The 15384-nt window shown below is 45.9% G+C and overlaps 2 protein-coding genes across 2 annotated transcripts in view; both read right to left on the reverse strand.

The window, feature by feature from the left end:
• Positions 1-2516, reverse strand: part of RARS1 (arginyl-tRNA synthetase 1) — a 28414-nt gene extending 25898 nt beyond the window's left edge. Inside the window, exons 1-2 of the mRNA XM_043464763.1 lie at positions 2396-2516; positions 923-1057 (exon numbers count right to left, since the gene is read on the reverse strand). Of these exons, the coding sequence (XP_043320698.1) occupies positions 923-1057; positions 2396-2440 (180 nt within the window). The 5' untranslated portion in view covers positions 2441-2516. The remainder of the gene's footprint in view (positions 1-922; positions 1058-2395) is intronic.
• An 8644-nt stretch (positions 2517-11160) lies between these two features.
• Positions 11161-15384, reverse strand: part of WWC1 (WW and C2 domain containing 1) — a 156652-nt gene continuing 152428 nt past the window's right edge. The window contains exons 22-23 of the mRNA XM_043464764.1: positions 13285-13406; positions 11161-11945 (exon numbers count right to left, since the gene is read on the reverse strand). Coding sequence (XP_043320699.1) covers positions 11879-11945; positions 13285-13406 — 189 coding nt within the window. The 3' untranslated portion in view covers positions 11161-11878. The remainder of the gene's footprint in view (positions 11946-13284; positions 13407-15384) is intronic.

Here is a 15384-nt window from a genome sequence, read left to right on the forward strand (position 1 = left end):
ATTATACTTCAGTAGAAAAAAAAAACACTTCCTTTTGTATCTTTTCCCTCCTAGCTTCCAGCACATATCAGGTATTTAACAATAGTTCTGACTTGAAATAAAGAGAAATGAATATAAATAAGTGCAGAATGAATGAGATAATCAGAAAGGTGAGATATGTTGGGGACAATTCCCTGGAAAAGGAATTTTTTTACTTTAGAAGACTCAAAGCTATTTCAAGCATAAGAGATCACAGTAGGTAATAAAAAAGGACTTCATGGCAGTGGGGCAGGCAGAGACTAAGATAAATAAAGACAGTAAGCTTTGGAAAAAGGGTATAATGCCAGTGCAGCCTGCCTGAAAGTAGTGGAGCACACACAGAGCAGAACAATCATGGGAGTGAGGTCATCACCCAGGATGTGTCATCAGCAGACCTGAAAGGCAGGCCAAGAAATTAAAGCCCCAACGGAAGCAAGCTCAATCTTTTGACAAAATCGATAAACACTGTTAAGATTATGAAGTCATGAAATAACCAATACAAGCTTCATGGGAAAAAAATGTTCCAAAACATTAAGTGGAAAAGAACCTTCCCACAAATATGACAGCATAAAATACAAAAATAAAACTGTAAAATAACCAACTTAAAGCAGAGAAGGATTGTGGGTGTAGTTAAAAATATTTTGATTTGATATAAGCAATTACTGAAAATTAAGCTGGCTAAACAACTTAGTATGATGAAACATTTCAAAGGGTCCCAGAAGAAAAACAGCAATTTCTCTATTATCTGCACCAACAACTTACTCCTAACTTGTTTAATGCAGGGGGAAAGGACAGGGTTTAAGTCCTTTTGCCAAATTCCTTTCAGCATCTTCTTTAACAAGGATTTTTAAAAAAGACACAATAATTTAAATTGTAGAAGGAAACCAAAGCCCAGAGTACTCACTTTTCGGAGAATATTCAGTCGATACTTTAATTTTAAATTTTCTTCTCTCAAATTCTCCAAATCTGAAGAAGCTTCTGAACAGCTGTAGTTTTTCAACCGATCAATTTCAGCAGTCAGAAACTTTATCTCTTTTTCCTAGGAAAGAAGAGCCACCTTGGTCCATCATGACTGATGACTCCCAGATGTGATAAACTGAACCATAAACTTACTTCCTCATCTCCCCTCCTCTCCACCTGAGCATGGTAGAGGTATAGCAATTAAGGACTTTGCCTTTGATAACTTGTGGTTTTTCTTTGAGTTTTTTGATGACATTATCGATCCTATCCTTGGTAAGAAAAAAGTATTTGTGTGTGTTGGAGAGGAGAAACAGGGGTGTTAAGCTTGCAGTGGGATCACCTTCAGATTGCTTGTTCCTTTGGTTCAAGTCCCTCTGCTTCTGCCTTTTCTGAGACAAAAGGACTTTCCCCTTTAATCCTCTGTTTCCAGTGTCTTAAGTCCTAGATCAGATGTTTCACTCTAATACCCAGAACCAAAGACATGTCAATTCAAGAGAAATAAAGCTACCAAACTGCGTTATTCAAGGAGAGATTCCTCACTTCAAATTTGATTGTTTACCTAGGCATAATTACAGCAAAGGCAAAAAACACAATATGCCATAAATGAGCATACTGTGCTCCAGGCACAGAGCTAAACACTTTTCAGAAATCATCTCTATTATTCTTATCACAACCCACTGAGAGTATACCTATGTCCCTACACTGAAAAAGACCATATGACCGAAACAATAAAGAACGTGACAATTTACTTGACCAACTTGTGACGGATTTAGCAATGAAGAGGTCCCCATCCTCCCACCCCGCCCCACCTGCACCTAGAATGTAAGGAAACTGTCACTTCTTGACAAACTCTTGCAGTTCTTTCCCCACGAATACTGATGGCAAGAAGCAAGCCTCAGCTTGATAATCGGCCCCTGCACGGGCCGAGAGGAAAGATCTCCGGATTCCTCTTGCACAGTATCGTGGACAGAACGGGGTGCTGAGCGGCAAACAGGGCCCAGGGCTCCTGCTCTCACCCTACCCTCCTGTGTGTGTGTTCCCGCGCTTCCCCCCGACAGAGCGCGCTTGTTCGGGAAAGGACACTGGCCGAGGCGGGTCTCGACACGCCAGGCTTCAGCCCCCCTGTAGATGCTGGCTTGGGGGTGTCAGAGAGAGGGGGATCCTCCGTCTCGCTGGACCTCACTGTCACCCGGGCCTAGGAACGCTGGGTTCTTCCTCTCCCATCTCTTGGAAAGCGTTCCTGGGAGGGCATTAACCTCCGAGGCAGCGCAGGTCCGGGAATCGGGACTCCGCTTTCCCTGTCGGAGGGGCGCAGGCCGGTCCCCGCCTCGCGGCCGTTGTTTGAGTGCTGCCCGGGCGGGAGCCGGGCCCTGGGGCCTCCCTTTCAAACCTTCCCACCGGCCCCATGCGGTACTACCTGCTGCAGCAGCCGCGCGGAGCAATGAGCAACTAAGGCGTCCATCCTCGCGTCAGCGCCCTAACCTCCAAGTCGCCGGAAGCGGAAGCGGTGAGCCCTCTCGGAAGCGGAACCCCTCCCCTTCGGCCCTCGCCGGCCCCCCGAAGCCACGCTGGGCTGGCTGGGTGTCGTTGCCTCCTCCTTTGTTGCCCCCTGGTGGAATTCTGGAGAAACTGCAGGGAAAACTCGCGAGGAATTTTCTGCCTGGATGAGGCTGCAGCCTCCAGAGTCTCATGTTCGGAGGAGAGCAAAGAATTTGAGGGGAATTGGACCAGAGCTGCTCTGTGCTCAACGGATTTAGACAGAGGATCTTACGAAAGCCTGTGTCTCTTAAGGGCTTCATTTAACCCTCCATGAAATGGGTACAGGAGTAGGCACTGACACCCCACTCCAGTACTCTTGCCTGGAAAGTCCCATGGGCGGAGGAGCCTGGTGGGCTGCGGTCCACGGGGTCGCCAAGAGTCGGACACGACTGAGCGGCTTCACTTTCACTTTTCACTTTCACGCATTGGAGAAGGAAATGACAACCCACTCCAGTGTTCTTGCCTGGAGAATCCCAGGGACGGGGGAGCCTGGTGGGCTGCCGTCTATGGGGTCGCACAGAGTCGGACACGACTGAAGCGACTTAGCAGCAGCAGAAATGGGTACAGAACCAACAAAACTAATTCATTAACCCAATAGCATTTATTATGCACATTAATATGCCATCACGATGGAGAAACAGTGGAAACAGTGGCAGACTTTATTTTTGGGGGCTCCAAAATAACTGCAGATGGTGACTGCAGCCATGAAATTAAAAGATGCTTACTCCTTGTTATTGTTATGTTAGATTATGGTTAGGTTATGACCAACATAGACAGCATATTAAAAAGCAGAGTCACTACTCTGCCAACAAAGGTCCATCTAGTCAAGGCTATGGTTTTTTCAGTAGTCATGTATGGATGTCAGAGCTGGACTTACAAAGAAAGCTGAGCCCGGAAGAATTGATGCTTTTAAACTGTGGTGTTGGAGAAGACTCTTGAGAGTCCCTTGGACTGCAAGGCGATCCAACCAGTCAAGCCTAAAGGAAACCAGTCCTGAATAGTCATTGGAAGGACTGATGCTGAAGCTGAAACTCCAATACTTTGGCCACCTGATGCAAAGAACTGACTCACTGGAAAAGACCCTGATGTGGGAAAGGTTGAAGGCAGGAGAAGAATGGGCTGACAGAGGATGAGATGGTTGGATGGCATCACTGACTCAATGAACGTGAGTTTGAGTAAGCTCCGGGAGTTGGTGATGGACAGGGAAGCCTGGTGTGCTGCAGTCCATGGGGTGGCAAAGAGTCGGACATGACTGAGCGACTGAACTGAACTAGCTGCCTAAAGAATTTTATTTTTTACCAGCTGAACCACCAGGGAAGCCCTAGAATTGTATTTATTTTTTAAAAATATTTGTTTATATGGCTGTGCCAGGTCCTGGTTGCAGGATGTGGGATCATGAGATGTGGCCTGTGGGATCTAGTTCTCTGACCAGGGATTGCACCTGGGCCCCCTGCATTGAGAGTGTGGAGTCTTGGCCACTGGACCACCAAAGAAGTCCCCAGCTCCCTAAGGAATTTAGATAAAGGGCCTGTTCCTGGCATAGAGCTACCTCCAGTGAACTCTGCAAGGAATATGGGCTAGGTGTGCTGGGAAACTTGGCAGGGCCTAGAGATCACAGTCCACACTCATCTCAAATGTTTACTTACCCAACACTTGCTTTTCCATTTCCATATGAATTGCTTTTCTCTGCACTCCCAAACCACGACTCCCAACAGCCTCTTTTGTCTTCAGCTGAAGGTGGTATTTAAGGTGAGGGTTTGGGCCATTTTGGGAGTTCCTCATTTCTCCTGAGTCTTTCCCATGTATACATATTATTAAACGTTTCTGTGATTTCTCCTGCTAAACTGTCTCGTGTCCCTTTAATTCTTAGACCAGCCAGCTCAAAGAACCTAGAAGTGAAGTGAAGTGAAAGTCACTCAGTCGTGTCCGACTCTTTGCGACCCCATGGACTACACAGTCCGTGGAATTCTCCAGGCAAGAATACTGGAGTGGGGAACCGTGCCCTTCTCCAGGGGATTTTCCCAACCTAAAGATCAAACCCAGGTCTCCTGCATTGCAGGTGGATTTTTTACCAGCTGAGCCACCAGGGAAGCCCAAAGAACCTAGAGGGTAGAGGAAGATCTCTTCCTGACAAAGTCTACCTTGTTCAGTGCCTGTTAGTTTACACCCAGGGCAGGGGGAGGAGTGTTATGCCTTTCTCTGTGGAAAGAGAGCTATAAAAAGAGAATCAGATAACTGAATTTGCAAACAAAAATTTTTTTAGAAAGGAGTATACAAAAACTCACAATCTGTAAATAGATTCTTCTCATGTGTCCAGGCCCTAAGCCTTCTTAGAATGTCTTCCTACACCCTGAATTACACATAACTCAAGTTTGTCACAGGATGTTGCTAAAAAACTTTTTCTTAATGTAATGAATAGGAGGGTTGTGAATGAAAAATGTCTCCTGCCATATCAGTAAATAAAGGATGTTGCAGCCATCAGGCCATCACAGGACAGCCACCCTGGACAGTGAACCCTGAGGGAACTCAGGATGCAGGGGACACAGGTTCTATTCCTGGTCCGGGAACTAAGATCCGAGATGCTGTGGGGGCAGCTAAGCCCCCATGCCACAGTGAAGATGCAGTGCGACCAATAAAAAAAAAGTTTAAATAAAAACTAAAAACTGGACTTCCATGTGGGTATAATTGGATAAGAATCTGCCTGCCAATTCAGGGGGCATGGGTTCAATTCCTGGTCCAGGAAGATTTCATATTCTGCAGAGAAACTAAGGCCAAGGACCACAGCTACTGTGCCCTAGTGCTGCAACTACTGGAGCCTGTGCGCCTAGAGCCTGTGCGCCTAGAGCCTGTGCTCCGAAACAAGAGAAGCCGCCACAATCAGAAGCCCACCCACCTCAACAAACAGTAGCCCTCGCTCTCTGCAACTAGAGAAAGTCCACATGCGGGTTGTGCTTTTCTTTTCTCCAGTCAACAGGGTTCTAGGCAGAGCGGAAAGCAAATGCAAATGGTTTCGGACAGGAACTAGGTCTACTGGAAAGCAGAAAGAGGGATTGGGTGTGAGCAGATATGGAAAGATTGGCCAAACCAAAGCCCATAGGAATTTGTAAGTAAAGGCGAGAGGGGTGGGGGCCGGTTTCATTTTGTTCTAAGCAGAGAGTGAACCATTGGATGGTTCTGTCTTTCAAAAGGAAGTTGAGTTGTTGCAGGGTGAATTATATTCTCTCCTGAATCCATATGTCAAAGGCCTGACCCCTTAGTACCTCAGAATGTGGCTATATTTGGAGGTAGGGCCTTTCCTTCCCTTGTAGCTCAGTTGCTAAAGAGTCTGCCTGTGATGCAAGAGACCCGGGTTTCATCCCTGGGTCGGGAAGATCCCCTGGAGAAGGAAAGGGCAACCCACTCCAGTGTTCCTGCCTGGAGAATCCCAGGGAGAGAGGAGCCTGGCAGGCTACAGTCCATGGGGTCGCACGAGTCAGACACGACTTAGCGGCTAAACCACCACAAGGGCCTTTACAGAGGGAGTTAATTTAAATGAGGTCATGAGCCTAATCCAATATGTTTGGTGTCCTTATAAGACAGGACACACACACAGACACACAGACACAGACACACAGACACAGACACACAGACACACAGAGAAGGAAGACTGTGTACAGACACACCGGGAAGACTGCCATCTACAAGTCAAGGGGAATGGCCTCAGAAGCAATCACCCTTGCCCACAGACCCTTTGGTTTCAGACTTCTAGCCTTCAGGACTATGAGAAAATAAACTGTTGGTGAAGCCTCCCTCACTGCCTGCCTCCCCGCAGTCTTTGACAGACCGTTATGGCATCACTAGCAAACTAATACAGAAGGTTTGCAAGTGATCCAGGTGAGGGATAATGAACCCAAGTGGTACAGGGAAAAATAAAATGGATAGATTCATGATAAATTTTGGAGGTAGAACTGATGGAACATGCTCTTGGGACTAGGAATCCAAAGATAAAGGTATGGGGAATGAGAAATAATGAACTAAGTATGAGCAGAAAGAAATGAAGAAGGTTATATAGGGAAGGAAAAGATGATTGGATCTTTGAATTTTCCTTCCTGGAACAAAAGTTTAATGACCCAACATACTTCGTTTCCATAGTGAATGATATTTACTTCAACCATCTCCACTGTAAATGCTGTTAACGGTTCTTAATTTTCAAATCAACTCATAATAGGAAGCTGGATGATCATTGCAGAGGAGCATGTAAATGTGACTGTCTGTTTTAAACTACATAAAAAAATAACCATGTAACTAACAAAAATTAGGTGTTGCTAAGGAGAAAGGGAAGTATGTGGCAGAATCTCCTCATCTTTATGGCAGGGAGGGGACAGCTCTTGCCTGCAGATGATGAACAGGGAATAAAGGTCAATTATTTAAGTGGAAACCACCTGATTAACAATTATTAATTGTAGATTCCAGAGGGTAGGGTGTCTTATTTTATATCTTTCTGTAGCATTTGAGGGTTTTTTTTTTTTAAACCTATAATTACATAGTAACTGAAAACAAATTCTAAAGTGAAAAAGATCAGGCAGCAAGCAGACTGAAACTCTAGGGGGGGCAGGCCCCCTTTCTGAGCCTCCATCTCCCAATGAGGGCTGCCCCGAGCACAGAGTGACTGGCTTCTGAAAAGGAGAGGAGGGGACCAAGACAAAGTTCTGACCCAGCAGGAGGGGAAAGCCTCTCCGTGTCTTCTCCCTGCGGTCAGAGAGATGGTGGGGAAGTCAGCGAGGGTCCCGGGGTCCCTGGTCCTCATCATCCCCACCTGCACAGCACCTGGGTCCAGTGTCACACCAGCCTTAAGCCAATACAAAGGCCTTTTACTGTGTGTAAAAGCAAGGGGTTGGCAATAACATAAATATCCATCAATTAATTCAAGTTGTTTAATCCATTTCGTTTAGTGGAATACTATATGGTTGTTGAAAAGTAGCTTACAGATACCTAGCACCATTCTAGACATATTGACTCAATCATCGTCAGATAAGTTTCTTTGTTGATTATGTGATTTTTAAAATTTATTTTTTTTTGGCAATGCCACCAGGCTTGCAGGCATTTAGCTCCCCGTCCAGGGTTTGACCACTGCCCTCGTCAGTGAAAACACAGAATCCTAACCACCAGACTGCCAGGGAACTTCCTAAGATAGGAAATTAAATTAAATCATTTTTTAAATCAATTCCTTTCTGAATTTAAATGCTTGTTCATCCTCATCCTCAGGAGTAGTAGCTGTGAATTCAGGAGTTCGATGGCCAAGTTAAAATAAACATATGATTATAATTATACGAAATCCACCGAGGCACCCTCTAACAGTGCCTCCTGTACTATGCTTTGGAAAACTCTGCATGAAACCATTGGTTATCAAGACAGCCTGTCAAAGGGTCAAAAACCCCTGAAAAACAAACAAAACACAAAAAATCCCCATGAACAAACAAAAAATAAAACCGCTGGAAATTTCCCAGGTTCATGCTATTACTTAGCAGGACTGCAGTCAGAACTTTGGTCTTAGACTAATTCATTCAGAGAACAATTGTTTGAGGCTCTGCCATCCGCCCAGACTGCTCTGGCCCAGGGGCTAAAATCGTGCACAAGACAGGCATGATGCCTGCTCCTAGGTGTCCAATACCTTCATGATCACAGGTTCAAAACCAAAATATGAACTACGTAAATGCAAGTGGCAAAAACTATTATAATGTTAAGCTGAGGTCATTTTGTTATTTCTGATTAGCTTCATGTATATTTATGGTTGGGAAGTCTTAGAAATATATGACCTAGATAAATGTAAAACCAGTCCCCAGTGGCCTGGGAGAAGCCTTACTGGTGGTGTAGGGCAAACGTCTACCGTTAGTTATTCCCAGGAGCATCTAGAATACAGTAGGAATATAATTTCTACTGGAATATAACAAGTTCCCTACCATTCATTAAGGACTGAATTCTGTTCAGTGCCTATAATGTATTACGTCCTTGATCTTCATGCCACCTAATAAAGCCAGCAAACATACTGAGAAGAAATGACTGAGAGGCACTTTTACAGTTTTATGTGGAGCATTTGAAAAATGCAGGTAATAAGACATGAAGCCTCAGTGTCCATCGACACAGGAATGGATAAAGAAAATGTGGTACGTACATACATACAATGAAATACTATTTAGCCAAAAAAAGAATGAAATAATGCCATTTGCGTCAACATGGATGGACTTGGAGATTTTCATTCTAAGTCAGACAGAGAAAGACAAATATGTTATCACTTATATGTACAATCTAACAAATGATACAAATAAACTTATTTACAAAACAGAAACAGACTCACAGTATGTAGAGAATGAACTTATGGTTGCCAGGTGGGGAAGGATAGTGGGGAAGGGAAAGTTAAGGAGTTTGGGATGGACATGTACACACTGCTATATTTGACATGGATAACCAACAAGGACCTACTTTATAGTGCAGGGAACCCTGCTCAATGTTACGTGGCTGTCTGAATGGGAGGGGAGTTTGGGGGAGAGTGGGTACATGTATATGCATGGCAGAGCCCCCTGCTGTCCACCTGGAACTATCGAAACATTGCTAATCAATGATACTCAAATATAAACTAAAGTTAAAAAAATATATATATAGGCAGTAATTTATCTACAGATACTCTCATAAACTTGTGAAAGGTTGAATGGAAAAGAGAGTAATTGGATGCTGTAAAATCAAGGAATTGGCAATAACATAAATGTCCCTCGCTTCATTTGGACATGCAGTGGAATACTCTGTAGTTGTTAAAAATAATGAAATTTCTTACAGATATCTTACTAAGTGAGAAAAGGCAAAGTTTAAAATAGTCTGGTTAGTATGCACTTTCAGGTAGAAAAAAAAGAATACATATGTAAGATTGTATATGCATTGCCTATTTCTGGAAAGACAGGAAAAACTGGCAATACAGGATGCCTTCAGGGAGGTAACTAGCTGGTGGGGACAGAAATGTGAAGACGTGTCACTGTGGTGAGGAGTCTTAAGAGTACACTCTAGGTTTATTCCTAGCTATACCACTTACCAGCTGTGTGATGTTGGGCAAGTAACTTAAGCTGGAATGATCTAAAATAGTAATGATCATGATACCGTCTACCTGAGAGGGCTACTGTAAAGATAAGTGACTTACAAATAAGTAAAGCTTCAGGACCATGCCAACACCTGTAAAAGTGGAAGGCTTTGCTACCATAGTACTTGAGTGCCCTTTGGACTTTGTCGGACTCAGTCCTGTCCGACTCTTTGCGATCCCATGGGCTGTAGCCCGCCAGGTTCCTCTTTCCATGGGATTCTCGGGGCAAGAATACTGGAGTGGGTTGCCATGCTGTCCTCTGTGGGATCTTCCTAATCCAGGGATTGAACCCGGGTCTCCTACATTGCAGGCAGATTCTCAACCATCTGAGCACCAGAAAGGTTCGTTCTACATAAGGGATAATACACAAGGAGGAGCCAGGAAAGGAAGTGGGGGAGAGCCTCTGCAGCCAAGAGGGGGAGGGGGGGTGTCCACTCTATCACCCCTCTAGCAGTGGTCCTCAGCGGCCTGGAGAGGGTCATTCCCATTAGCATCCCCTGTGTGACTTTCTGCTAGGACGTGGAGCTGCTCCACTTTGCCTCTGCCTGGGATTCATTCACATTAAGCCAGTGGGTCCCTCGAACTTTTTATTGTAAGACTGACGTGGGAGTGTGGATAAAAGTGGGTCTCTGGGCCATCCTGGTTGAGGGAGGGGTCCAGGAGTCTGTATTTTCTCTAATTTTTATTTATTGATCTCTGGCTGCTCTGGGCCTTTATTGCTGCATGGGTCTTCTCTAACTGCAGTGAGCGAGGGCTGCTCTTCACTGTGGTACGCAGGCTTCTTAGGGTGGTGGCTTCTCTTGTTGTGGAGCATGGACTCCAGGCAAATAGGCTTCAGTAGTTGTGGGGCTCGGGCTTAGTCTCCCCAAGGAATGTGGGATCTTCCTGGACCAGGGATCGAACCCGTGGCCCCTGCCTTGGCAGATGGGTTCTTAACCGCTGGACCACCATGGAAGACCCCTGTATTTTTAAAAGATATTATTTACTTATTTGGCTGTGTCAGGTCTTAGCTGGTGCATGAGGGATCTTCATTGATCTCGTGAGAGATCTTCTGCTGAGGTGCATGGATTCTCCAGTTGCAGCACGTGGGTTTGGTAGTTATGGCATGTGGGTTTAGTTGCTTTGAGGCATGTGGGATCAAGTTCCCCAAACAGGGATGGAACTGGCGTCCCCTGCATTGCAAGGTGAATTCATAAGCACCGGACCCCCAGGGAAGTCTGCTGGCCCAAGATTCTGGTGTGGCGGGTAGCGTGACCTACTCTGAAGACAGCTGCAGCGCTCACTTCAGAGGAAGGGAGGAGGAGGAGATTCTGTGACTGGGGTGTTGAAGGCTGACCTCGGATGTCTGCAGCAGTCCCCGCTCAGCAGACATTTGCTCCTTTCGTGAGCATCTGAGAGAACAAAAAGGAAAAAAAAAAAAAAAACAACTCTCGTGGCCTGGTGATGGGTTGGGAGGGAATGAGTGGGAAGCGGAGATTCAAAAAACCAGGGGAACACGGATGAAGGGAGGGGTAGGGGAGAGAAAGCGAGTGAGGACGTTTGTTCAGAAAGGCCACTTTATTGATGGAGATAAAACTGAAAGGTGTTCTCCACAGCCCTCCCTCACTCACGTCAGTGCTTCACTGGGCATCAGACCAGCGTGGGCAGGCCCGTCACCAGCCAGCCCCACGCTGCCCGCTCCATGTCAGGCGGCCACATAAAAACACATCACAGCGCGTGAAGATTCACGGACGCACCTCAGAAGCCCTGCACAGTTCCCGTGCATCTTTTTAAAAAGAGTGTACAAAATACGTTAAGTACGAAAGGTCAGCTGTGCTGTGACACCTTCAGGACATCCTTTGAGGATTACTGTCCCCCAAACATTACTTCTTATTGCAGTGAAACCTCTAGTAGGTAGATCTGTACAAAAAAAAAAATCTAAACAACTTTAAGAAGAGCAGCAACTTAATACTGCTTTAGTTCATTTAAATTTTCTTTCTCAAAAATACATTCCTAAATATACAAACTATACAATCTTGTCATTATAATGCTGGTTTTTTTTTTTTGTTTGTTTTTTGGTTTTTTGTTTTTGTTTTTTGTTTTTTTTTTTTTAATAATAATAGAACCCAAACTAAAAAATTCTGTTTATCTTCAAACGGACAAGAGTGCTAGACGACTCATGACTTGGTACCTTCATATAACACCACATAAATAACTTTAGCCACAGTCTAGGTTCACAGCGTGATCAGTGGGACAAAAGAAATACTTTTCTGGCGATTAGACGTCATCTGCAGAGAGGGTCGGGATATTCATTCGAGGCCGTGTGAAAAATGCCATCTTCTCCCTGTAAAAAAGGCCATTCCTTTATGTATTTTTTTTTTCCATCCTCGCCATGGGGCATGCAGACTCTTAGTTCCCTGACCAGGTACGTGCCCCCTGCGGTGGGAGTGTGGACTCTTAACCACTGGACCACCAGGGAAGTCCCAGGCCATCCCTTTAGAGCAGGGCTTTTCAACCTCACTTTATAGATATTACGGACAGGATAATTTCTTCACTGTGGGGCTAATCCTGTGCAGGTAGGGTGTTAAGTAGCATCCCTGGCCTCTACCCACAAAACATCAGAAGCATCTCTGCCAGCCCTCCTCTGGTTCTGACAATCAAAAATGTCCCTGCTGCTGCTGCTGCTAAGTCGCTTCAGTTGTGTCCGACTCTATGCGACCCCATAGACGGCAGCCCACCAGGCTCTGCCGTCCCTGGGATTCTCCAGGCAAGAACACTGGAGTGGGTTGCCATTTCCTTCTCCAATGCATGAAAGTAAAAAATGAAAAGTGAAGTCGCTCAGTCGTGCCCAACTCTTAGCGACCCCATGGACTGCAGCCTACCAGGCTCCTCTGTCCATAGGGTTTTCCTAGACATTGACAAATGCCCTCCCTGGAGGCTCAAGTAGCCCCCTGGCTGAGAATCTCTGCCTTGGGGGAACATCAGCAGGAACAGTCACCTCCAGTTCCAATCAGGGGCCTCTGAAGTCTCAAAGGGCCCTTGGCCATTTCCACTGGTGGTCTGTTTTAGATTCCCAGGTGGTTAAGAATGAAAAGATGTCCAAGTGTGGTTAGACAAATGACAGAATATTTCACATCTTTATATTCCACAAAGGGATGCATTTTAGCACACACACAAACGTGAATACCTTTTACAAGAGGACAACACAAGCCTAAATGCAAAACCCTCTGTGAATGGGGAGGCCCAGGACACGCCTGGGTCCGGGGTGGCAAGAAGGCATCTCCCCAAGATCCTGGCAGGTGGCAGGCAGTACTAGGGAGGCCCAGCAAGCATCCGTCACTCCCAGGCTGATTTATCCCTCGGCCAATCCTCCGCAGTTACCGGTGATGGGAACGCTAAGAGGAAAGGCCGGAGCAGGTGGCTCATCCATTAAACAAAAGGATCTAACAAATTAGGTTGAGTTGTGTGGGGACCAATAAAGACAGCCGAGGGGAAGCACCACGGGGCTCACAGATCACAGGGGAAGACTCGGCAGAGGACAAACATCTGCTACAGAGAGCTGGGGCTCAGCTCCAGCAGGGGGGTGCATGGACAGGGAGCAGCAAGACGGAGAGGAGGAGACCAAGGCTGGGAGGGCAGGGTGGGAAGGGAAAGGCCGCCTGGCCCGGCGCCCACTTTCTGACCTGAAAGACTGCACCTCCGGGGGCTCCTTACAGCTCTGGCCTCGAAGCCTGTGCACGTCCTTGGCGGCCGACCTCATCATCTTGTCTGTCTGAAGCTCTCCCCTGTGCTCTGCTCGGTCCATCTGGAGGGCAGAATGAGGCAGAAGAGAGTCCTTAGGGTCTCTAGAAGTGGGTCAGCCACGAGACCCTTCTAGCATAAATGAGTCTACTGTGGTTAAAAGGTTTGAGGGTCATGGGACAGACACCATGATGCTTCCTGTTCCTCTTTATTCTGAATGATGATGAGGGGGAAGTGATCCCAACATGTGTCAGACAGGATAGGTTTTCGGGGCCAGGGAACTGAATACCTATGTGCACCTGTCAGAAGTAAGGCGACAAGGGCTACCTGGTAAAATGCATGTCACCTCACTGCTCCTCGGGGCCACTTAGGAAGGTAGGCTTTATAATAACCTCTATATTACTGATGCGGAAACGAAGCCTCAGGCATGTTAAGAAACTGCTTTAATGGCATACAACTAAGAAATTATAGAAATCCAATTTCAAATCATGCAATTATGGTCAAGGGTTTGAGGAACAATACAGTATTCCCTCCTGATACAAACCTAAGGAAGCACTTTAGAGAACAAACCAGACAGCCCTCAAATATCCATGTTCTACATACTTGAAAACATAGCAAGAAGACAGATTTTGGCTAGTGAAGCTATACCGTTTAAATGACTCTTTAATAGAATCATCATCAGATAGTCATAGATTTACTATTAAAAAAAAAAACCTATTTGAAAGGTCAGGTTTTCTTGGTAGGTGCTTTCCTAAGGCAGGACACATATATACTTGTTTGCTTACCTCTTTTTGCCTTGGCTACTAGGAAGCTCCAAGATAAATGTAATAGACAGCTACCATTAGAGACATATTTAGTTCCTTCTCTTCCTTAAAACTTTCTCTAATTTTCTATTTTCTCTTAATGCTGTTATTATAACTCTGATATAAGTAATAAACAAGAAAGAAAGAAATGTTTGGGGAACTTATGATTTACCAGAGTCAATTTGAGGCTCCCACAAGTCCAGACCTAAGAAGCCCAGCACCACCTTCCTGCTTTATGTTCTCATCACCTGAATTGAGAGCTGGAATTTCAGCTAATGGCCCTCCCAACAATCCAGTGAGGCACCTTCTGGAAGGTGCTCTTGCATTGCTTGGCTGTGTGCAGAGAAAACTAGCAAAAGCTTGCCATTTCTGCCATGGACAGCCATCCTGGCAGGTATGAAAGGAATGAGTCAGAGATGGCCTCTGTGTGTTAGTCCTATGGTGTTTATTTCTTCACCACAGTCTGGGATCTGTTAGCTCAAGAGCCCTCTGGTGCCAAAGACAAATTTTTACCCATCCAATTGTTTTAAATGAAGCTCAAATCGCAGTTGTTTTTTTTTTTAAAGCCTTTTAGAGCCTGCCTGTTACGTATATCCCCTAAAACTGCACCCAACATCTGCTAGTCATAGATGTGCTAAACCCCAGGGCTGTAAGAGACCCCAAACTCCTGCTGCTTTGGAGTTCTCCAACCCAAGACTCCTCATGGTGCTCCAAGTGACATCATCTCCATGTCTAGGTCCCCTCTCCAACCCCCTTTTTCGGTGGGAGTTCGCCTGGCCTCCTCCCCTCTAGGTAGTGGCGCCAAAACAGCTGCCTTTGGAGGCTGGGGTTCGGGGTGTCTCATGCAGTGTGAGACCTTCCCAAATACACAAGTGTGAAAGCAGCAGCCACCCAAATCCAACTCATCGTCTGCTCTGGCCCCTTTGTGGTTGTATCTTTTTCCTTGAGCAGCGCTGAGATGGCTCCAGCTCATTACGCTAGAGATGAGACGCCAGCAGGCTTGTATCCTCAGGCGTCTTCATCAGGATAAAGCCCGGCCAGGACCCACTCCTCTCCCCTTTGGAGAAACGTGCTCTGTGGGACTGGGTAGGCAGGCACGAGGGCAGGTCAGCGTTTGTATTTATTCTGTGCATGTGTGTGCCCCAGCGTAGATAAAGTGTCCCCCAACATGTCTGATGAAGGACCAGCTGGTGGAATAAACGTGTGAGTAATAAGGGCTTGCACGCAAACACTGGGCGT

Source organism: Cervus canadensis, chromosome 4, assembly GCF_019320065.1.
Source record: "Cervus canadensis isolate Bull #8, Minnesota chromosome 4, ASM1932006v1, whole genome shotgun sequence".
Lineage (NCBI taxonomy): Eukaryota > Metazoa > Chordata > Mammalia > Artiodactyla > Cervidae > Cervus > Cervus canadensis.